Source organism: Linepithema humile, chromosome 1 (genome assembly GCF_040581485.1).
Source record: "Linepithema humile isolate Giens D197 chromosome 1, Lhum_UNIL_v1.0, whole genome shotgun sequence".
Taxonomy (NCBI): Eukaryota; Metazoa; Arthropoda; class Insecta; order Hymenoptera; family Formicidae; genus Linepithema; species Linepithema humile.
Window position 1 is genome coordinate 27,688,398 of NC_090128.1, and position 25,578 is coordinate 27,713,975.

The following is a 25,578-nucleotide window of genomic DNA, read 5'->3' on the forward strand; positions in this document are numbered from 1 at the left end:
AATATTGTTCACTGCAGCTATGTAGCTGGCCGAGCAGACTGAATAGGAATTTCCGCCAAACCGCCTCTACAGAATGCAAATTAATGCCGACATTAAACAGGAGCGATTATTAAACGTTTTTCGTTACGCTTATCATGTCATTTTGTTTCTATAAAAGGACGAATGGACTTATTACAGTATCAGCATATCAGTGCTTTTTACTTTAACAAAATTCCTTTGTGAAGTTCTTCATAGATGCTATATAAATATATAGATATTTGCTTGAAAAAAAAAAAAACGTTATCATACTCCGAATTTAAATGTTTCACTTAGAATACAATAAGAGTTGACGGTTGCATTTAAGAAAACGCTTCCAATAAGATGCAAATTACGGGTAAGATGCAAATTGCGGGAAAGGATGACACGTTCGAAATTTCCCGACTATAATCTGTGCGCTGGCTCTGTGTGTTTTGTGCGCTTTCCACCGAAGATTGTTCGCTGAAAACAAACCGCCGGAAATCGAAGGTCCTCCCGGCTAAGTATAGCTCGCACCGCGTGAGCATAAGTCTGGCCGGTGACGTCGGGAAGTGTCAGTATACGGGATCTCGTGGGGACCGACCGATTCCAGAAGCGCGACGATCCAGAACGCTCTCAATAGAGTTCTCGCGATCAGTATCGTCGCAAGCGATCTTTTGTACGCGACGTTGTGCCAAATATTTTAAGCATTGTCATTGTCGCTGGCGCCAATCGCGACACGTGGATGAATGATCGATAACGTGCGAGCCGCGAGTGGAACGAGTGCGTAGATCGAACTCGCGATCAGTCCATAACGCATCTGCGGATCGTCAACGAGGGTGTCTCGCTACCGAATTGTGAAAGTGAAACTCGGATAACGTTCGCGCTTCCGACGACCGGATTCGAATGGGTATTTAAATCTTATTCACTTTTTTTTAATTAGTTTTTCATTAAAAATTTTATTTGTGAAAAATCTTTTGTGTCGCGTTAAAAATAGAAAAAAGATTTTATCTCAATCGGTAGATGCAGACTCTATTTTTGGCTCTGTTTTTAAAATCAAGTTAACAAGTTTCATTGTCATGAGACAACAATGAGAATTGTTTACACGGGACAGAAATATCATGGAAATATTGGTTCCGGAAAATAAGCAAGCGGAGAGAAATTTTTAATTATAAAAGCGGGAGAAGACTTTTTTTGCGTTCGAGTATTAAAGCGAAGATGTTTTTAGTGCTAGAAGTGTATTTAATTGGAATAACTTGATAGAAATTCTAGCACGTATGTCAGTTGATTGCAAAATGCGGAGCTATACGATGTGTCACAGTCTGCTCGAATGAAATTAGGGAGATTTATCTTCTTCGTTTGCATCAGCGCGAGCGCACTTGGGTTTACGAGACATTACATTAGTCGCTACACAAATTACACGCTGTGCACCGCGGCGGAGAAATTATTCGACATGCCTGTCGCTCTATGAGCAATTTAGGATTCGTTGATTAGACGGCAGGTGCATGGTAGATTCCCGCGATCATTCAGGATCTAGATCGGTCATTAGATTAGCGAATGGTGGACCGCAATATTTGACCATGGTAACTCAAGATTATATACATACACATTCATTAATTACACATTCATTAATTACACATCTACATATATCGAGAAAATCACTATCAATTCACAAATTTTCAATCTTATTTCGAATTCAATTTCATTTTTAGCAGACTTTTTTTGTGTATATCACGTTAAAAATTCGAACAGTATTTTTGTGAACTAATTTCACATTAATTTATTTTAATAATAAAAATAAGTTTATAATTATATCAGCGGCTTTTCTATATTAATAACGTGTTATTTAATTTAACAATCAATATATTATTAGATTCTCTAAAATTAATTAATTACTTCTGTAAACTTTAATGAACAACAGCATATGCAATTTGATTATACAAGTTAATAAAAATATGTTATAGAGGTAAAATCAAAATTAAACGAGAGAAATGCAAAATACAAATATACTGCGTTATTTCGCGAGCATTTCGCGGTAATAAATGATAAATTTAGATTTCCATAAAATCTTCGTGTTCAAGTACACCATACATCTCTTGGGAATGTATTAGACGAGAAAAGAGAGCTTGCAATACCTCCCTTTTCGAAATGACGCCCGCAAATTCTGCCGCGCACGGACAAAGGAAAAGGCTGAATCATTCGCGACGCTGTTTATTTTGCTTCGCGAGAATAATGATGCGCCACGTGCAGCCGCGTTTCGCGAATGCATGACACTTGGAATTTCCGAATCCGCATAATGCGACGTGCGCTTCAAACGAGGAAAAAGTGGGTCGTCAATTAACATGATATCACGTATCAAAAATTGTCATTGCCTTATTGTATTGCACTTATTCAATGCGTTTGATCGTATATAATTAACATATATATGTACATATTTTGCAAATTAATTTTCTAAATGATGACAAAGCTAGATATTGTGGTTTGATGATTAAAATAATAATGTGTAACAGCAAAGGCATTTCTTTGTCGTGATCGCTGTTATCATCACCAGCAAAGAATCTCACGCGGACACATCATTGACGTGACAAATCATTAACGCATTCATGGTATTATTCATGGTATTTTCCCATGAAAACTTTACTTCTCGAATTATTTGGCCGCGCTAAAAGCTCTTTCGAGGGACCAGAAAGTCCTTCATGATCCCCCACGAAATATGGTCGTGCAATTAAAGCCCGGCGAAAACGAGAACTTAAATAATGTAGGCGAACATCTCTCGCGGGGAGCGCTCGCTCGCTGAAGTTTCTAGACTCGCAGTCAAAGTGTCAGAATTAGCATCCCGTTTCATCCTCATGGCAACGCCCATGAAAGTTGCTAATACAATCCTTGCTCGTCGCCTGTTGCACCCCCTTCGTCGCGCACACGGCGGAGGAAGAAAGAGAGTGTGGGAGAGGGAGAGTTCGCTTTAAGATCCAACAAGTGGTTCGTCTAACAGTAACAATGCTTCCTAATGTACTAGCTTTTGCCATTGTGTCGGCTCGGAAGCGCGATCGGTCCTCGACGCGCGGCGACCTTCGACGTCAGCAACGTCAGCGCTGAGAAACTTATGAAAGCCAAAACGAATTTGGCTCGGCTCCTGGCTACATATCCGCTAACGCTCCGAGCGATCTCTTTGAGCGCTCCACACGCGATATCGACGTGTACGCGTGTGTGTGTTTCTGGGTGTATTCAACGTTATTTAAATTTATCCGCCATCGAAACTCCGCGTTTGCGAAGAGCATCGCGGAGTTCTTTACGTCACGATCGTTCAATCGGTCGCAGAGGAGTGCCATTAAAATTTATACATTTTTCATTTACTCTTAATTAAAGTTAATTACAAAATATATGATCAAAGTGATGTGAATATGTAATGTAACATACATATACAAACGAGTTTAATTTGCAGAATATAAAACCTACGCGAGGGAATTACTAATTTATCACAAAGTATGTGTATTTGTAAACGTATTTAACTTCTGTGAGATAAATCTCATTTTTTCCCTTTCTCGTTCGTTCTTTTTAGACATTAAAACTTAATATAGGAATTAATACAGTTTACAAATAATTATAAGTATTGAAAGATCGATAAAACTAACTCAATTGTGTGACAAATTTTGAATTTTTTACTTCCGTTAAAATATCTCAAAATTGTAATATAGGCTTATGATTTTTATTAGCAGGAACCCGGACATTATCTTAGTGAAGGACGAATATTTACGTTGAGACGACAAAATGCCGAATGTTTTATGAGGAGACCAGATCTGAAATAAGCTCTCATGGAATTAGAATCGACATTGATCGAGTATTTCCGTACCAGAAAAAGAGATGATGAGACTCTTAGAGTTTATATAGAACTCTCAGATTTTCAATGTCACACGTTACACTTTTAAATTCTAAACTTTTAAAATTAAATCGAATAAATTTATTTTATTGCAAGTTAAATTAAATAAATTTCATACAGAATTAAATAGTAAATTACAAATAATTTTATAGTATTAAATAATTGTGAAACATTTCATAGAAGAACTGCAAATTTAATATTTTTATCATTGCAGTATATCAGCGCTCGGAATTAGTTGCACATTTCGGGCCAATTCAAGAGACGACGCCTCCTGTCCCCCCACTACCGCCCGGCCGCTGGCGGTCGAGCCGCCGATAGCTCTGACGCAGGAGCGTTTTCTATAAGAAATAGGCTCGGTTGTTGAGGCACCTCTCAAAAAATAGTAATATTTTCTTTGCTACATAAATAATGTTTATTTTCATTAATAATTAAATATATATATTATGTATTAATAAAAATAAACATTATTTATGTAGTGAAGAAAATGTTACGATTTCCTGAGAGATGCCTAAACAATCCAGCCTATTTCTAATATAAAACGCTCCTGAACCAGAGCTATCGGCGGCTCGGCCGCCAGCGGCCGGGCGGTAGTGGAGGGACAGGAGGCGTCGTCTCCAGAATCGGCCCGAAATGTGCAACTAATTCCGAGCGCTGCAGTATATAAAAGGGAAAGAGGAAAATGTTGAGTCATAAGACTTCACTGCGATGCATTGAAATCTTATATTTTAAACAAAGAAATAATTTAAAATGTTAATCAATTGATATTGAAAAGATGATTGCTATAAAAAACCGTGCTAAATTCTTACATAAATTTAATAATTAATTCATTTCTCTTATTGCCGCTATTTGCCGATAATTACATAGATGTAACCGTTAACGTAAGGATCATTGAATTAAATGTGGTGAAACATAATAAATTTTAAATTTGATGTTAATCAGTTATATTTTCTTTTTATGTTATATTTGATATTTTTGATGCTAAATTGCGCGCGCAATGTTATGTTCTAGTTAAAATAAAATTATGACAAAGGATTTCGCTTTATTTACGTCATGAAAAATTTTCCAGAGAAAATTTCCACATTTTTGCCAGTGTACATTTAAGTGTCTTTGTGTGTGCATTGTCTGTTTTATTCCTATATTATTTCTATACTAATAATGTCTAGTGCGCAGTTAAATTTGCGATAAGACATGCATTTATTTTTTAACACAATATATTAAATTATTATTTATAAAAAAAATCTGAAACGAGTCAAAACATTTGGCGATGTTCCTATTTATAGTAGAATTTAAACACCGTACAAACGGACTACGATTTATATTTTTAGTGGGTCTTTATTGTTGGTTTATGAATTTGTTTTATGGTTGCTTTATAAATTTGTTCGAAAACTCTGAAATTAAATCTGTATTAAATATAGGATATAATATTACAAATGCAATTTTTGCTGAACATACGCTAAATAAAACACTCTTCGCGTTAATCGAGATTATCTCGTCTTCTACACGCCTCGTGTAAGCGCGATAATTAATTCGTGGATTGCATGGGTAATCATCCACTCATTAGCGACGTTCAAATAATTATTACGGTTGCCGCGGTTTTCGATCTGCAATACTACTCGTTTCAATTTGTACGTTGTAACCCCTGCCAGTAATATATCACAGTCTAATACTATTAAGCATGGCGATTAGATTTCACGAAACTATTTCCGCACTAGATGGATTTCAGTAATTAGCCATATAACACATTTAACGTTGTGTTATCGCAGTGTTTTCAAGCGTATCGTAGTTTAATTATACAATTCATTATAATTTTGATTGAATTAAGTTATAATGAGAAAAATTTTACTAAAATAAATATCTAAAATATAATTTTTATAATTATCTAGTTCTGTAATTTTTATTTTTATCCATCAAACATTGAAAAAGATCATCAAAAGTTTTTGCGCTGAAATAAAATATTGCTAGCAATCTGACAAAATTGAAATAAGATGCTCTGAAATTATGCGGAAAAACTTGATCAGCTATGCATTCGACTGTCATCCACAATTACAAGGAAAAAAGTACGAGTTTAATTATTTGCAGCGCAATAAGTTTAGAAGATTGCCCTTTGCGTTCACCTATCTCTTTACTACCAAATTTACTCCTATGATACATCGTGTCTTAAAATAGAAGTGCAATGACTCCGCGAAGATCTTGACATTGTCTTGGCATTCGCGGTATACATTACGTTTGTCTTTAAAAAAAAAAATCGCGAAATTTTTCTGATTACGAGAGTTAAAACGTGGATTTCGTCATTTAATTATATGCTCAATTGCTCATTAGTGTGATGAATTAATTATTCAAATAAAATTTATAGTATGTAGATTGGTCGGATCTCGTTATTAATAAAGTAATTTTTAACTGATAGTATTTAAAATTGTAGTCGGAAACACGTTAGTTCGAACGAGGGATTTGGCTGATCGAATACATGTATATATCGATGAAAATGTAAATGTAAATCGCTGGATCAAGTAAACGAACGAAAGCCGAAGACAAAGGCTCGAGAAATTATATCAGAAAACACGGAGACATAATTTAGTTGTTTCCGACCGGTAAATATATAGGGAAGAAGGGACAATATGTCTTGGACGGGATAGCTGATTTCGGGGAATTGAGATTTATTATATCGTTTAATTTCACACCGTTTATCCTACCGTTTTAAATAGAAACAAATCCTGATACTTTTCTTTAAAAGATTTTTACGTTAATATTTAATTCGCTGTACCGATTCTCTCGTTCACTTCATGAAAATTATTATTTTTGTTATGTTATGTGTTTTATGTTTCGTTTTTTCTCTTACAAAATTGATAAAAATATTATGTATATCAATATTCTCTGCTTTTTCGCTTTTTTTGTAGCTTCTGGTACAAATTATGTATTGTTTTACTAGTTCTAGTATGAACTATTTATTATGAATGTATAAATATCGATTTAATCATAAGATTGATGCAAGAACACTATCCAAGCAAACGCCAACTGTTGTTTCTTTAATGACTTAACACGTGGCTGTATGAATAAGATTTTGGCAGTGTTCAAACTTGAAACTTGATGACCGCTGGAGTCGACATTTCACATCTATTTATTAACTATGACGATAGTTTGAATGACGCAAGATATTGAGACACATTAAAAAAGAATATACATTAAATGTTTGTCACCGCTTCTTTTGGCACACGTTGGACTTTCTATGAAATATAAGATTATTATTTGTTTCCTATTTAATAAAATAGAATATAATTTATATATATTTAAATATACATATATTTAGAATATTAATTTAAATATATTTAAATATATTTCTAAGACTATAAATAGAACGTAGAATTATAAAAAAATTGAAATAAAAGAAATAAATTTAAAAAAGAAAAGTTTATTGTATTTAATAATTTTTTATCCAAAATGACTTATTACATATTTATATTAAATTTTTTATATTTTTATTATACGTAGGAAAATATTTATATGTTAATACTAAAAAAAATATATAAAAAAAGACATTGTTAAAGAATCGAGTATAAAGAGATCAGATAACTTGTTCTGTTTTATGATGAACATAACAATAAAACAGAAAAATGGAGAATGCGTTTTCTTTTTTTATAGGCATGGAGCAGTTCGAGCAGCTGCTAACTTGCGCAATATGCCTGGACCGATACAGAAATCCGAAGCTCTTACCATGTCAACACAGCTTTTGCATGGAGCCGTGCATGGACGGCCTCGTCGATTATGTTCGTCGACAGGTCAAATGTCCAGAATGCCGGGCCGAACACCGTATACCGTATCAAGTAAGTCGCCATCGACTTCTACTACTCTAAATCGATTTCTACCTTTTTCAAACATAATAGCGCAATACAAATTGTTTAAAATATTTAAGATAATTTCAAAAAAATGTCATGAAGCATTTAGATATTAATTATCTCTCGATCCGAATATAATCGCACATTAAGTTAAAAATATCTTTCACATTTTTAATGAGAAATAAATGTATATTTAACGGAAAACAACTTCTCGTGAAAATAACTTCTTCTCGCGCGAAATATAGATACAATATATGGAACGCATTTACGCACAGCTGTCGCAAGTCGTTTGTCGTGAAACCGCGCGGTTCGCCGGCAATTATGTGCCGTCTTATCACGTTTATTTCTTTGATATGTTTGCGGTACAGCCGGGTAATAATGAGAACAGCAAAAAAATTGCTCCATATTTTACCGCGCCAGCTACCTAAATGTTTTCCTGTGCACGTCGAACGACGTGGAGCTACGTGTAAGCTCATCTTTATTCAATGATTCAAACACAGGAGAGGACTCTCGTTAAACCGAGTGTATTCTCGAGCTTCGAGCTGTCTTCGAACAATTCGGCTGATCTGTTTTTTTCGGAATAATCGACATCAAGCAGCGCCGGAATTCGAAAATGTTTTCGGCCGCTGTCATCGCATAACAAATTGTCCGGCTGTGTTTTGAGAGGAAATCGAAAAATATTGAAAACATGTCGGATTGTTAAGCGATAATAACGCGTTCCATAGTGACGACAGTTAATATACATTACATTCAAAGAATACATCCATTCAGATAATGGATGATAAAGGAATGTCAAACGTGCGCTGTATAATTAATTCGCACTATTATTCGCGCATTGCAGCGATTCCGGTTCATTAATAAGCGGCGTACTCGGTACATTACGAACGTTAATCGAGCTGATCATATATACGCGGGTATTTGTAGGGCGTGCAAGCTTTTCCGACCAACGTGACACTGCAACGATTCCTGGAATTGCATATCGAGATCACGGGGGAATTGCCGGACCCGACCAGCGGCCAGACCATGGAACGCTGTGGCGTTTGCTCCGAGAAGAGCTACTGCTCGTTATGCGTCCACTGCGAGAAGAAGTGCTGCCCCGAGTGCAAGGATGCGCACATGGATATTTTGAGGCGTGAAATTGCGCGCATCAACTCCCAGGTACAGTATTTAAGATGTTTTACATAATTACAAATTTGAAAAATCGCAAAAAGAAAACTAAGAAAGCGATAATAAAAAATCGAATTGCAATTCAAAATGAGAAATTGAGTTGTCGGAAAAATTAATTAATTAGACAATTACCGGATAATCGACATCACGCGAATCGCAGTTAATGCAGCGACCGTGTGCATTGTGAAAAGTGAATTGTACGATTTCCAATGTGTGTGCAGGCGAATAAATGCGGATATCAATCAAGTTTTCACATCTTATATTCAATAAGCAAGCTTGGTGCGAGAAATTTCGCTACCGATCGCGGAAACCAATTTAACCCGTTGCATAACTAATTTTCTCTTTGGCTTGCCAGTAGACGTTATAACGTGTTTAGGAAAGGGGAAACTGTGTTGTGTTACGGCATCCCGGTGTATCGGGATGTACTTTAAATTCGTTACGTTGTGCCCTTCGGCGTCCTGACGGAAAATTTATTGCCGCGCAACTTCGCGCATTGCAATTAACCGTGCACGATAGGAACGTACGTTGAAACAGGATTGCATCCTAGATTTTTCATGTTCCACGAAACGTGCAGGCGTGCAATATGAAGCTATTAGTTGAATCCGCCGATAACGCGACATGAATATCGATTAAGCGCGAGATGAGATTCTAGATCAATAATTAAATAAGAAGATTCGACAAACTTACATTCCAGTGAATTGCAAAATTGCGCAGAATTGCACAAATTTTGATTTTAAATATTTTACAAGTCAAAATATCGTTTGTACAATACAGTCAATTGAACAATAATCTTAAGAATTCTTTTAAATTTGATCGAAATGGAATTATATTACTTTTCAAAATTATCATTTAATCAAATCAAAGAAGAAAGCTGTAATCGTCTTGTCGTCGGAAAAACTTATCGTCAGGATTACGATGCTTTATACGAAGAGTTTTGTAAGACAGATTGAATGCATCGAACAAAATGAATCACGCGAGTCCGCCGTATGTCGCCAGAAGTACTTCGATGAATCACGTCTATTTCCGAGCGGAATAAACTTCGAGGTTGGATCGTTTTTGAGACAGTCCAGAGATACTAAGATCACGTATCGACAAGCAGGATTGCGCGTGTAAGTCGTGCAAAATCGCGAACGCGGCTCGGCGATCAAAGTTGTTAACACGACTGTGTCGAATCTGTCTTCCTTTTGCGCCGCGGGAATTGCGTGCGCGTGCCTGAAATATGTGCCGGCGCTCGCTTTTCCCATTCGACCGGGAATCAATGCCGATCGCCATTCATATTTCATTTCATCTCTCGGCTATTCAGCGCAATTCGAATGCGATAGTTGATAGAATAACGCAGATAACAAAGAAGCATTATGAAAGAGCTCATGTGTTTTATCTTTTGCGAAAATGTCTTCTCGGTTATTTTAAATTAAAAATGTATTAAATATATATCTACTTTTGTTTGACAAAATTTTAATTACAAATTCTGCCCCGAAAAAGAAGCATTTCGATGTTGAATATTAAAAAAATTACACTAACTGCCGCGTAATTAAATTTTTCCTAAAGAAAGGAATTGCCTGCAAATTGGTCATAGAATACGTAGATGAAAGGCAGAAATCTAGGACGCCTGGCACGTCGGCTTCCCGATTTTTAATTACACAAATTTATTTACTGTTACAGAGAAGAAACACAGAAAAAAGTGCAAGTTTCATACTTTTTACGCAGCCATTCGTGTGCCGCATTTCCGCGCCCGCTTGTACATGATCTAATTAGTTAATGAGCAAAATTCCGACGCCGTGAATCTTTTCAAAAGCGACTAATAAATCAGTGAGCTCGGCGCGGCGCGTTGGGAATTTTACCGGCCCTAATTAATTAGTTAACAACCGAATTTCCGTGTCGCGAGGCTTTCAGCCGCGCCGTCTGCTGCTATAGCGCGCCGAATCTCATTATCGTGTGGACACGCGATTGCACTTGGAAATTTACGCGGCAAAATAAGTACACTGCGAACTGCGTAAAATGACCAGCTTTAATTAATTTTAATTGCCATCGATTTAACAAATATCACTGAATATCGTAAAAATGTGCGTGTCTCGTGACATAAAAAGCGATAAAGAATAATTATTTCCAAATTCGCATAGGAAACAAACTGGGACTCATTTATTTCGCGGAAATAACGTGTAAAATAATCCTCTTTTAAAAAGCTCGTTTGATTTATTTTAATAGTACTCGATTTAATCAATTTGAAAAAGACTCGCGTAATGTTCCATTTACAGAATAACACTTCGTAAAATTGCGTTCACCGCTCGCACAATACATCGGATATTTTGAGGATAGTTTATTCTACACACACTGCGTGTTTTCGTATCAAATAATTTTCCGCCTAAAAGTATTTCTGTATCAAATAATTCTTCCTCCAAAACCATATATGATTCAAGCTATTAATACAATTTCTATTCTGCAATTTCCTTTGGGAAATTTCATCGATTACCGCTGCGAGAGAGCAACAAATTCTCGCATACGTGCTCTCGTCTCACGCGCGCAATTTGCTGGTCAAAAAATTTGATTTGTTTATTTTAATCGTTCGCAATTTAATCGATTTATGCAATCAAATTTCAGCGCCGCTTGACAGGCTGTAAAATTTTGCTTAAAAACAACGTCTCTCCGCGTTTCGGGAAGTGTGAAAGCGGCCTTGTTGAAAGGTGAAATAAATGTTCGAAAGCACGTGGTAAAATCACCTCGTTGCGTCTCGGCTTTACCGCGGCATAAGAAATTACGATGCTAATGCACCGTGATACTCTCAGTGACTGCATTTATGTTCCATGGCATTTTTCTCGGACTCTCGGCAGAATAATAAAACCCCCTACGATTCCCCGGATTCTCATTCTGTAAACCGAGCACGATTTCGCTCCTCCTATCATACGGCGCAACCAAAAGGGATATAATGATATTCAATTTATACACAAATTTTTTCCTCCATGTCCCAGAACGCGCAACGAAAGTCGATACACAATATTCAGCAGTATTAGAAACTTGTAAATAACATCGCGTGCATAATATAAGTTATAATATATCAAATAAAAATATAATATAAAAATATTTAAATCATGGTTATGTTCTCTTGCCGTGTTCGTTTTGCTTCTTTTGATAATTATCATGACAATTTTTAAGTTTATCATGTTATATATTGTACACGCGTGTTTGAATTGATATTTATTGTTTGGTAAAATTTATTGTCGAAAAAGTTTTTACTAATTCTTACTTCTCTGGGCGGCGCTACGTTACGTTGGAAGTTGCCATCGATATTTGCGGCCGGATCGTAGCTGCACACGAGATAAACCTTTCCACTCGAATCAGTGACAATGGCACTACCCATTAATTTCGAGTCTTTCCATACCAATTGAGTGAAATTACGCACGTGCTTCACATTTCTCGGTCGTGGTGCGTCGTAATTGTAATACCTGCTCTCTTCGTACCTGCATACCGATACAACGAATGAATCAAATATCTCGGAAACAAAGCAATTCTGGCCTTTTAACACTTTGACAAGGAATAATTTTTTTAAGGATATTTTCACCAGAGAAATATTAATCGTTAATTTTTATTTAAAAATTTTATAAAATGAGAAATTTTCAGTAAGTAAAATAATTGCACAACACACAGCTTTCTCCTGTTAATGTTTTTTCTCTATCATATTTTTCCCGCGGATTGTCGTTGTTTATTATTGTGTACGTATATTATAACGACTTAATGCCATGTGGTTTCTGTTTTACTTTCCATCTACGTGTCAATATCTGTTGCATAAAATTCTAACCAATATTGCACCGGCTCTTCGGGCTGCATTTTCCAATTTAGATCTCTGGCAAAACTAACGTATATATTCTCGCCGTACGGTATAGCTTCCTCGAATACTTCTTCTTCTCTCTTTTTCGATAAGCTCTTCGCCAACTGCTGAGCACGCTCGTTCAACTACAATTTTAAATATAGACGGTACATTATGTGGAATACAATAACTGTCTTTTTTTCTCTTAGCGCATTGTTCATATATTTATCGCAAAATATATAAATTATAAACGTGCTGAATCCGTGAGCCGCGGATTCCGTAGAATTCTTGAACTAACAATTCACAGCAGATAAAACGGCGACAACCCACCTTCTCATCTATTCGCAACAGCGGTGAACCGTGAATAGCTCGATATTCATTGTGCACCTTCAGGATGTCTTCTATGAATTTTGATGGATCCTCGCTGTATACAGAGCAAATATTGTTTACGCCATAAATGTGTAACATTAACAAATATTATGAGAAATCATACATCGGCTTCATTTTTCGATAATTTGAATCTAAAGAATGTCACTTCAGATTACTATTTTAGATACATGATTTTTTACAGTGAATTGGTGAAAGATTCGAATGAAAAATTATGTATACGTGTTTTAACTTTCATGTTTTAGGTTACATAGTGATTTTCCGTAAAAAATGACTCATTGACTTGAAACAACCGCGAAACACATAAAAACGCTTCACCTCTCTCAGCACACTTTACTCTTTTTATTACAGCCAGAATACATTAATGAATTTCTTCTAGATTATAATTCTATTTGCAGAGGGAGATTTAATTAATTTGGGTCAGCGTTGACCTATGCTGATGATACCGGATCTATATAATTATATTTGACTTACATATATATGTACATATGAAAATATGATGCTAGAATGTAAAATCTAACGGAAAGCTGCAAGGTTTAGAGTCTCGTACTATGATATTTATACGTTCAAGCTGTTTATTGCTCTAACTGGATTCGCGTCGCGTTCATTCAGGTCTCTATATCTAGGCCAAGACAGTTATAGTGTAACTATAATAAAATCTAACTATAACCATCAGTGCGTTTGCCCGTCTCTAAGAAAGATGTCCGCAACGCAAGCTTTTCTCATACATAAATCCAAAATTTTAAACACGTAGGATGCGTATGATACATTGTACTCTCATTTTTCATCGTATTTTCTTTCCGCATTTTCTATCCAAAATTTTCGGCTAAATTGGCATTAATAATGTGATTAGATTTACATTAATAACAGCGATAATTGGACGTGTTTATCTACGCCCACTTGCCATTTGCATAATCGATATTGCCGTTGCGATATGGTGGGTGCGCTTAGGCTTAGCGCGGAATTACATTTCCGGTTTGTCAAACTCGAGCCGCTTGACTCTGTTTCGCAGGTGCGCCGGGGTCTACACAGGCTGCAGGACGCGTTGGCCTTGGTGGAGAAAAACACGTTGGGCCTGCAAACAAACTGCGCCTCGGTGGCCGAAGAGGTGGACGAGATTTATCGGAGGCTGAGCAAGGCTTTGAAAGACCGCACGGAACATCTGCGTAACGAGGTCGATCGATACCTCGGCAGCGAGCTCAGAGGCCTCATTCAGCTCAAAGAGAATCTCGAATTGGAAATCGCAAATATCCAGAGCAACTGCGATTTGGCGGAGGCGCACATAAATGAAAACGTACCTTGGGACGACGCCGAGCTCCTGGACACAAAGGAGCTCTTCCTGCGTACGGTGGAATTTATCAGGTTTGTCGCCACATAATCTCCCTTCTTTTTTGGCCGCTCGTTAAACTGGCCGTTCACGGCCAGGATCCACGCGTGCGATCCTTACGCGATTTATTATCCGCTATTTGCGGCTTCTCTTTTTTTACGACGTGGGAAAAAATCGTAAAATTAAACGGCCTTGTCTCTCGCGAGCTATTTTATTTTATTTTCGGATCTCGTCAACGCTTTTCATCGATTGAATCCTATTTTTGATAAATTTAATAGCGCCTACGTTATTTTCAAAAATCATCACAACTATTTTCTCTTCGACGAAATTGCTTACCGAAATTGTGTTTAAATAAAAAAAAATAAAATAAAACTGCAATTTTGTGTTGACTATCGAGCAAAATTTATACACAGTTAAATATTTCTTATTTATAAAATATAGTTATTGAAACATTATTAATCTCTTAGATACTTTTCAACTGTAATACGCAATCGAAAATTTCTAGAGCAATAACGAAAAAGTTGATCATAATTTTAATGCTGTCAAATATAAATACATCGATATTGACATTAACGACACGAATTTCTGTAGAGATTTGTGTTAATAGTATTGTGAATGCAGCGGAAATCCTGCGTTAGTTTCGTAATGTAATTAACGTTCAATGTTACCACACACGTCATTATGAAATATGTAATACGCGCAAAATCTGCCATAAATTACAGACGCAAATCGCGCCGCATAACAAAATTATACGCTCATTAACTCAAGCATAATAATTGCGTTAAGTAACGACAAAGTATCGAAGGGCGCGTAAACCAATCTCGTGAAAATGGCTGTAAAATCGTAATATCCTGGCAAGATAATATGCTTCATTAGCAATTAACATTTCGAATAACGCTACAATGAATTTTAAAAGCTCGCGTTACGGTCCTGCAGAAATTTCACGTATACTAAATCAGGACGCGAAGTTGCGACCGTAATTCTTTCCGGTATATTATTTAAATGGAACCGCAACTCGCGCCGCCGTGCCGAAATTCTAGCTCAGCCGAGTAGATACACCCGGCATCGTGCAGACGATGCCGTTAATAATGCAATTTCAGTTTCTCCATTTATCGACACGTGTAAGGGTAAAAAAATGCTCCTTTGAAATTGAAATGCCGCACGCTTGATATTAACAAAGTGTTTCGATTTCGAATTAATAGTACAATAAAATAGTGGGCGAAAATCATATTATTAGATTTCGACTTGTATTATAACTTTATCAATTTTACTTTGTTATCCGCGCTATTATTACATCTGTAAGATTTGCTTTATGCGATTAGCGAGCCCCTCGTCGTACCTCGAATAAAGCCGAGCGATTGTCCTTCGTAGGAACTTCGAATACGAGGCCGGGGATTACAGCCGGCGAGTCCGCTTCGTGATGGCGCACGATCCGAATCAGCTTGTCCTTCACGTGGCAGGTTATGGCGAATTGAACATTAAACCGGAAAGCGGAAGCGGTGGATTGCTAGGAAGCTCCAGCAGTTTAGCTCCACCCGGAGGTTCGCCCGGCCTCATGAGAAGCAAGAGCGATCATCGTCTGGCCTCGCAGTACAGGCAGCAAGAGGAGGAACGGCTTGCCAGGAATCGATACGTTCCCGAGTATGAGTAAGTATCATTTCATACGTCCCTTGCTCCAAGTACCGGAGTATTATCTGTATAAGTATCAATTACTTCCACATCAGTGCCTTAATATTGTAAGCTGTTTGCTCGTTACGACGAGTATCAATTAAATTTCGCCGTATTATTCGTATCTGTTCTCAGCACTGATCGATCAAAATAATGCGGGGTAAGTTTATTTATTTCTAATCATATCTTCCACACTATTTTTCGCTCACCGCGAAACACTTTTATGTTTCCCCGGTAATATATCGGTAACATCGATCCACGAAATGGTCCGAAGTTTTCTCGAAGTAATATTTGTCATACACTTCATTGAATTTGAAGAATTCGGAGCATCGGTTTTGAATGATGTAAAAAAGACAAATCGCTCGATGCGGAATGAAATTTCTTTCGTGGAGAGCTTTATATAAATCGACTTCCCGATCAACGGCAACTTGATTCGTTTAGAAAAATGTCCAGACGGCGAAACTATTTCTTCCGCTATTTATCAATGAGATCAATTTACCCCGGACTCTGGGAGCCGGTTAAAAACCGCAAGACAGTCGACAGGGATAAGAAGCGTCCTTGGACCGCTGGACGACCCGAGATCGAGCGCCGCTCTTTAATTTATGGCGGCAAGATTCAGTCTGTTTTCGAAACGATAAATCAGCCGCCGCGAAAATTCGCAGTCTTATTTACGAGACGAGCGCGCCCGCGTACGTGAGATGACTGTGAATAATTTGCGGCTTGTACGATCGCGCGGCCAACAGTCACCCTCGCGCAACGAATACATTTCTTATGAAATGGGAAAGGTTAAGTGAGAGTACTTACGCGGATGAGAGAGAGAAAGAGAGGAGAGATATTTTATTGTTTACTGAATATGAAAGCGTAACAGATTGAACCGTAACGCGAGGACCGTCGCTTCTTGCTGCGCGAGGCGATAGATAATGGAAACGTATTAATATTCTATTCACATAGCACAGCGCTCGGAATTAGTTGCACATTTCGGGCCGATTCTGGAGACGACGCCTCCTGTCCCTCCACTACCGCCCGGCCGCTGGCGGCCGAGCCGCCGATAGCTCTGGTTCAGGAGCGTTTTATATTAGAAATAGGCTGGATTGTTTAGGCATCTCTCAGGAAATCGTAACATTTTCTTCACTACATAAATAATGTTTATTTTTATTAATACATAATATATATATTTAATTATTAATGAAAATAAACATTATTTATGTAGCAAAGAAAATATTACTATTTTTTGAGAGGTGCCTCAACAACCGAGCCTATTTCTTATAGAAAACGCTCCTGCGTCAGAGCTATCGGCGGCTCGACCGCCAGCGGCCGGGCGGTAGTGGGGGGACAGGAGGCGTCGTCTCTTAAATTGGCCCGAAATGTGCAACTAATTCCGAGCGCTGACGTAGCAGATAATAAACGGCGCAAGTATGCCATCACATCGACGCACGACGATGATTGGTACGTGCCTATTTTCCGCAATCTAGGAAATACATATTTATATTATTAAGGCAATCGGATTAATCGAATTGTAAGATCAGCACTTTTCCTGGATAGTTTTGGTAATTTTCATCGAACAGGTTGATCCGGCTCGGATTTAATGGCCGGTTTATGCTTCGGTCTTAATCTTAATCTTAAGAGTTGATAACGTAGAATGCCATAAGGGCGTTTATACTTCCCTAGTCTTAATCTTAGTCTTAATCTTAATCTTGGAAAGATCCCATCTTTTAACTTTAGTCCCTAATGTCCTAAGGCCGGGCCAATGAGGTAAGTCTGACGTCCGACGCAGCACGAAACCGCGCGAAATAATGGTTTTCGATCCATGTATATTTAAAAAATTGTTCCTGATCGTATTCAGCATATCTTTCATTAAAGAAAAGAAATGACCAGTTTTGTGTCTTTTTCGATTCAGTGGCCGAACAGCGTATCTCCGTGGTTTTCTTTTATTTTTTTTTTAATTTCTTAATAATACACATGCTGCATAGGCACTTGATAACAAAAGTGCCATTCCAAACATTAAAGTTTTTTGCCGCTGACGATTCATTTTAACATTCACTATAATTTGCAACATCGGGATCTATTACAATTTGTGGTTAGGTTAGGTTAGGTTTTGTTACATTTGCACATGCGTAGTCCGAATTTCCAGGGAAGCATAAACGAGTCCTTAAGATTAAGTTAAGACTAAGACTAAGATTAAGATTAAGACCGAAGCATAAACCAGCCATAATTTCGCATTATTCTTCGCGCATAATTATTTTTCAAGCTTCAATTTTCGTATTATTATATAAAAATCTCATGATATTAAATGACACTTCCATACAAAAGTATCATTTGCGACTATTGCAATTTTAATGATGTAGTTGCAACGTAGGGAAAAATATTGCATTTTAATTATTACATTTGAACGGAATATTTAATGCGGAGTACATTTTTAGTATACATAAAATGATAATTTCAATCGACAGCCGTATGTAAAAGCATTTTAATATGCGCGCTGCGATTAATATCCACCTCTTAAAATGCATTGAAATGATCATGAAGCTCACGCGTTTCAGTGTACTAAGTCCTTTCATATCTGTAACATTGGAAATTTATAATCTATTATAAAAATTACATTTTACTTCGTAATTTTAAAACATTTTCGCAGAAATTGTACATTTATCGAAAATATTGCACATGTTTTATTAGGTATAAATTATAAATACGTTTTGACGTTCTCTCATTTTTTTCTTTTCTCTCTCTCTCTCTCTCTCTCTCTCTCTCTCTCTCTCTTGCTCTTTTCGCTTCTATTCCAACTCAAAGATACCTTCTGCCCGGAATAGGCACGTCAGGTTTAATTACTGTCTGTTTCATGCAATGCTAGTCGTTAGCGCCTTCCGTCGGGCCGTTTTATTAAGCGGCCTCGTCAAAATGTAAATTAAACACTTTAGGTACGCGCAAGCACGTACTTTTTACTAATTAACAGGGGAGTCGCAAAGACCTACTTCACATGCGGGAATCGCGGCCGCCCGTCCATCCGTCTGTTACATAATTACGACGATCGTGATCGTTTTATATATACGAGTATTGGAGAAAATACAATTATTTGTCATGTGGAGGCCTCATCAATTTGTCGGTCGCGCTCGCATCAGATATCGCAGAAATGTAAATGCATCCCGATGCATCTCCACTGTGCGAAACGTGCGCATGTTGTGGTTTATTTGTGACACTTGCCTTGTGATATCCGAGCGAAAATTCCATTATTCGTGCTTTTTTCACAATACACCCTGAAAAGCGAGCGTGCCATTCGTCCTCTTTTTTTGCGCGGCGTGAAAAGCCGAAATATACAAATGCATGTCATCGCCATTGCAATTCCTGGCGCGTGTTCTTGCCAACGTTTTGGAGCGTGACGGCGCCTGATACCGTATCACGGAAATATAGCTAAATGGTCAAATGGTCAAATGCTCGTAAAATCGATAATATTTTATAATATTGTAAACAGTGTAAATGCAGATAGCTGCATTACAAAAAATGAAGAAATTCTATTTGCATAATATGTGTTTTATCTCCACACATTTTTAAATTGCTGTCGATTAAAAAATATACATATCATCGAGAGGAGTTTTGAAATTATGTCATAAACATAATTTTTATTTAGTCTTACCAAAATAATAAGAATTTGTTACTTATTTAATACATAAATTTTTAATAATTATTAAAAATTTATGTATAATTATAATTTATGTTACATATATCTCTATAAGTTAACTTATAGAGATATATGTAACATTTTTTTATTCTAAGTTACAGAAAGTACTGTAAATAATAGTTAAAGAATAATAGAATGTTTTATCGCGTTTTATATTCGCAATATGATATCATTATAGAAACAATTAATATTTTAAGGATTAAGTATTTTTCGCCGATGGATTCTTAAGGCTTTCACTTGAAAATGCAAGATATTAACTTTTTTAATAACAGCATCCCTTCTTGGATCTGAAAGCGGTCAACTCTCAAAGCTTGCGTCTAATTATTTATCTTCGACCATCCGCTTCAGACGGATTTTATTGCAACCCTACAAGGGTGAACAAGGTTACTTTTAGCAGAGGATTTCGTGGAACGCGATATTGCAATTCCTCCGACGGATTGCTGACGCTTCAAGCCGATTTTGATTAAAAAAACTGACGCATATTCAGATTTTCCCGCGGTTTTCGACAAAAACCGTTCTCGTTGAATAAGAATAGATTTCGTCCGTCTATCCGATTCTATTTTTTTGGTTTCGATTTTTCGTCGCGCGTATAGCGCAATTCTCGTAAATCGATTAGTAAGCCGCACGTCATTTCTATAGGACTTACTGTCCACACACACACACACACACATACACACAAAAAGAGAAAACAGCACATTCCATTTTTACAATTTCAAACTATGCGATGTTTATATTTATAACAAAGAAAGAAATTTTTTGTTAAACTAAAATGTATTATTTAATATAAATAATTAATCTTATATTTTTAAAAGTTTTTTTTCTAAAATTGATAGAAACATTCATTGTACATGTATTTTAATATTATTATAATTTTTGAAATTTTTAATTTTACTCAACAAACATCCAATTCAAATTTTAATTTGCAATTTGCAGTTCTTTAATATTAAATATGCGTTGTTATGAATTATGATTACTGTTGTTGAAAGCATGTTTTGATATTTATTATTAAACCTGCATTATTAAAAAATTACCCGTATATTTTTTTTCTGCTATCAGGAAATATGGCACTGTTGTTGAAAGTGCACTTTGACATTTGTTATTAAATTTGCATTCTTAAAATATTTACCAAACTTTTTTCTTGCAACGAGAGTAGAACACGTAGCGCTGTTGTTAACGGCATTCCGGTGAAAAGGCAAGGCGAAAATTTGGTGTTTTCTATCAGCGCACTCTGAGGGGGAATATCGGAGAAGATGATATGGGGGTAGAGAGAGAAAATGGAGATGCTCTAATATCATTTCGCCCTGTCACCGACAATCCCTCGGAACGTCCTCTCGAATCGAACTGAGATAATCTGACTATAAAGCAGGTCGTGCTCCAGCGTAGCTAGGGCTTGTCATTGGCCCCTTGTCATAATTTCAAGTGACATATATCAGAGACACGCGTTCTTGCGAGAACTGCTCGCGAGAGTGATAAGTTGTTATTCGTCTTTAGGGAGAAACATCTATTTTATATTTACACGATACAAGTTCATACTTGGCGCCTTAGCAATGTCTGACTCGACAATGTCTGTCTACTTACATTACAATCGTATATCCACCTTAGAATAATATATTGGTTCTTTTCTCGCCGTTATAAATAATTTTGTTTACTTTATATTTATATTCTGACTGCGTGAGATAAATGTATACATTTTTATTCAGTTTTTGTTGAAGCCAAATATTGTTGAAATGAGTTTATACCTCTGAAACGTTTTTTGCTACCAGTCAAATATGCTGAATCTCCCGCTCGCCTCTGTTTACTGTTCAACGAGCACTCGTACAATTAATATCAATAAGCAAAATCGAATCGGCACACATAAGAATTAAATTCTGTTGCGTTCTAATTGTTATACAATCCATTAACAATAAACATCATCGCCATTCATTTCCGTTTTATAAAGAGTGCTTTTTCTTTATTTTTTATTAGGGATACCCAAAAGAGATTGCGTACTCACATTTATAATATGAAATAAAATGGAACAATTAATAAGATTTATAAGAAATTTTTGTATTTATTGTCAACATGTTAACTAAACAATTTCTGTTAAAAATTAATTAAACTCTGGTGAATAATTCTGGAGCTTCATGAGTTTCGAATTATTCTACTGTAAATAAATTGATAATTAGTAATTGTAATTTTCTTTTTGCGCGATAAAATGTATAGAATTATTTACTTTGCTTGCATGCAATTAAAACCATTGTCGGAAACGAGTAGTTGGTACCGCAATGAATTGGAGAAATGATTATTCAGATTTATGCGAGTCTCTGAATATTCGAATTGATCGATGTCGCTGCTGTGTGTCAAGGTATGATGCGCCGGAATACGAGGTGCCTAGGAACAAGTTAAGATACAGGAGTCGATTTATGCGACATCGGGACGGCGATGACTCCGACGGCGATTCCAGATCGACGGTGAGATTCACGTCGACGCCGCAGGAGTCGTCCGGCCTGCGAGAGCGCGTTCTGGACACCGAGGACGCTGCGCGCGGTCCTCTGTCCGGTATATTTCGTCTGACCGACTCGCCTCGAGTCATGAAGAAGCTGCAGGAGTGCGAGCGAGCCGGCAAGAGGAAGAAAGAGGACCCGGCGAGTCAAACCACGCAACAGCCCCAGATACCTAAACCTCAGGTGAGACCAGCATGTTTCTGAAAATCTTGCGTACATGTGTGACGCCTTCGAAACTAGGACGGATCGAATATACATATTAAATTCATAATTTATGATCAAAATTTATAAACGTATAAATGCGACTTTATACTTTGAGGTCGATTTTACAAATTGAAAACTCGATCTGTCTTAGCTGTGGACATTTCATTAACTTGAAGGTATTTAATGGCGCATAATACATTGTTCTGAAAATACTCGGATTGCGATAATTGCAAAAAAAAAGGAATATTGATTTAAAATTTATTAAACGGTGAAGAAGAATTAATTGCTGCTTAATTGCAATCGAAGAAATAATTTTGCTGATTTTGCATAAATCACATTTAATACGGTGGTTCGTTAATGAGAGTTTGAGTATAATGTAATTGCTGTACATTGCTTGGTAAGTACATGTTCTACATATTTCTCTCTATTTTTATGATAAATATTTAATTATTTGTCGAATACATTTAATACATCAATTACTTTTAACAATATTGATAATAGTACAAATATTTATAATAGTATAAATAACAATTTTGTTTGAAAAGCTCAAAGCAATCTCGATATTGAAATAAAAGACAAAATAAATTTATGCTCGATGCATAAATGGATATGTATAGCCGTTGGATAAAAATTTAGTATAGGCTGAAAAGCGTAATTCAGACACATTTTTCATATGTATACGGAATACATTTTTATATCCTATATAAGGGACCTTTTTTAGTCCTTCGTAGAATCTTTTTTTGTAGTCCTTCGTATAAGCCCTTTTAAGGTCAAGTCTTATATTGATCTTTCGCCTTCTACCTGTTTCAATTTCCATAAATATTCGCCGTTATAATAAATTCTGTACTAGAAACATAACTGTCCCCAACAAAATGCCATTATTTCGATGTTCGTGAAATCCTTGCAAAGTTACACCAAAAAAATATAGAATACATAAATGTGATTATTGTTATAAACGACAATGTTGTTGATGTATTGCCGTTACGTGTGATAGCGCGATAACTTTATAAAAATTTATTCACATCAACGGGACCGTATTAATCGACAAACAATTCCCGACTAGACAGCCGTGTTTTTTTTTTGCCGATGTAGCACATGGTTTCACCATTGACCCATTTGTTTTCCTCCCTCGACGTTCATATTTTAAATGTTGATGCAGCACGGAGAGAGCTCAGTTGATTGAATTGGACGATTGTGAAATCGTCCGGCATTTATATGCGGACCTACTGGCCGGCAAAAATTTTTTCGCACACGAAAAATGTACATCCCGCAGAGGCGTATCAGTGAATTTAATCACCATTCTTCCTGCTTATCGATATGCCACGCTGGGGCGTACGTTGCCGCGTCGCATCAATATTTAAACGGGCTAGACGTCGATGATACAGACAATTTATAGTCGCCAGTTTAATCAATTAACGCTGTGAAATCATCCTTGCATGTATTTTTACGAAAAGCTCAGCAAGCGAGTTATTGTAGTAGATTCGAATTTGATAAGGTTTGAAAATACGCAAACACAAGATATTCAAATAACATTAACGACTTTACGTAGCAAAGAAGTATTTGTTGGTATAATTTTCTACACATTTCTCTGTCTATGTGTGTGTAAAAACAAAAATAATGAGAAAATTTCGAGTTCAATGTTATTATACTGAATAACGCGAGTCTTGAATTTTTTTGCAATTGATTACGAGCTAATGATTAATTAATTATTGAATTAATTAATTAATCTCGATCGCGAGCTAATAGCGAGTGAATAAAACGTTATTTGATTAATTAATTTTGATCGCGAGAGAGCTAATAGTGAATAATAAATAAATTATGAAACTAATTAATTAAGAACACGAGTGAGCACGGGGATCGTGAATTTGACGACATCGTATTTATTTTTGACAGTGATACCTCCGCACTTTTGCGCAAGGAATCCCTTAATATGGCAGGAGAAATAAACGGATGGGCACGAACTCTCCATGCTGACGGCCAGTGCAACGAACGAAATTTGTTCGATGTCGCGCATCCCATTGTTCGGATGATAGCGGCTGGTGTTAAAAAGCTCAATGAACACGTACAAACGCAAACATTAGCTCGTACATGTGATGAGGACCGTTACCTTTGTCTATGATGATTTATATCGAGTACTATTAAGTATACGAATGAGTGTCATTTCTACGAATGCATCCGACAAAGTGCCAATCATTACACAAATTGTGTAGCGTTAATTTTCTATGATTTTACATACCGGTAGATAGCTAACAATGCGTGTGTATATAGTTAGTTAGGGCGTAGACAATAGCGAGAGAGGGAGAGAGTAATATATATATATATATATACGCTTTCACGAATATTGTATTTTGTATGAAATCCTACGAGTGAGATAACAATACAATGATTTTACACTTTTTATTACGTTTCGTCATTACGCCATCCACTTAATCCCGTATTACGCACACCTGCTCGCACACGTCGCTACGTACTCGCGAGCGCGGGAGATCACATTCTATAATTGCCGCGCCGATCCACGTATTCGCCACCTGTCGCACACGTCGCGCGCGCGCGCGCGCGCGCACACCCCATAACGTTGCATTTAAATGCACGTGCGGATCGCGCGGTTCCAATAAATCGCGCGCGACGCGAACGAACGGCTGGCGCGAACAGAGACACTTCTGATCGTAAAATACTCCCTCGGCTTAAGGGGAAATGCCGATTAGATTGGAGATTGCGGGGGGGCGAGACGGGCGAGACCGAATTGCGCGCGATCGCGGCGGCACACGCTTGCAGCCTTTGTTGCCATGAATAATTTTCTGATTACGCAGGTACAGGTGAGAAAGCTACCGACAGCGGTGGCGAGGCAGACCAGCGAGGACGACGAGATCTCCAGAATCAAGAAGCAGAACAAGAGCGCGGCGGCGACCGCCGCCACCACAACCCCCTTCACCGAGACGGTGGAGGAGAGGCAGCCGACGTCGACGCCCGCTCCCGTACATCCGCCGCCGACGAGGGAGCTTCCGGAGCGGGAACCGGAGGAGCAGCCGGTCCGCAGACCGGCTATCGCCAGGTAAAAACTGGTCAGACTTTATTGCAAAAGCTGACGTATAAATCTAGCGAGATGCTGATACGACGAAAGGAGTTTTGCGAGAGATTAATCATAATCTGCGAAATGCGTAGTCGC

General features: G+C 37.2%; 2 protein-coding genes and 1 long non-coding RNA gene across 7 annotated transcripts in view; 2 read left to right on the forward strand and 1 right to left on the reverse strand.

Moving 5' to 3' along the window:
- The window catches only part of LOC136997763 (Golgi-associated plant pathogenesis-related protein 1-like), a 52,682-nt gene extending 39,272 nt beyond the window's left edge, over positions 1–13,410 (reverse strand). Inside the window, exons 1-4 of one of the 2 annotated variants that reach the window (XM_067348983.1) lie at positions 13,164–13,407; positions 13,001–13,094; positions 12,662–12,816; positions 12,110–12,323 (exon numbers count right to left, since the gene is read on the reverse strand). In XM_067348983.1, coding sequence (XP_067205084.1) covers positions 12,110–12,323; positions 12,662–12,816; positions 13,001–13,094; positions 13,164–13,174 — 474 coding nt within the window. In that variant the 5' untranslated portion in view covers positions 13,175–13,407. Of the gene's footprint in view, positions 1–12,109; positions 12,324–12,661; positions 12,817–13,000 lie in introns of both variants that reach the window. The other variant, XM_067348979.1, reaches the window with a different exon arrangement.
- tn (tripartite motif containing protein thin) overlaps positions 1–25,578 on the forward strand; it is a 169,632-nt gene that overhangs the window by 121,460 nt on the left and 22,594 nt on the right. For 3 of the 4 annotated variants that reach the window (XM_067348645.1, XM_067348635.1, XM_067348642.1), the window contains exons 3-8: positions 7,508–7,689; positions 8,626–8,859; positions 14,070–14,419; positions 15,756–16,031; positions 22,070–22,391; positions 25,223–25,464. In XM_067348645.1, coding sequence (XP_067204746.1) covers positions 7,510–7,689; positions 8,626–8,859; positions 14,070–14,419; positions 15,756–16,031; positions 22,070–22,391; positions 25,223–25,464 — 1,604 coding nt within the window. In that variant the 5' untranslated portion in view covers positions 7,508–7,509. Of the gene's footprint in view, positions 1–593; positions 905–7,507; positions 7,690–8,625; positions 8,860–14,069; positions 14,420–15,755; positions 16,032–22,069; positions 22,392–25,222; positions 25,465–25,578 lie in introns of those variants that run through there. The other variant, XM_067348630.1, reaches the window with a different exon arrangement.
- On the forward strand, positions 913–5,426 carry LOC136997783 (uncharacterized). The gene is made up of 2 exons (XR_010888432.1): positions 913–3,477; positions 3,708–5,426. It is a non-coding gene; the product is annotated as an uncharacterized lncRNA (long non-coding RNA).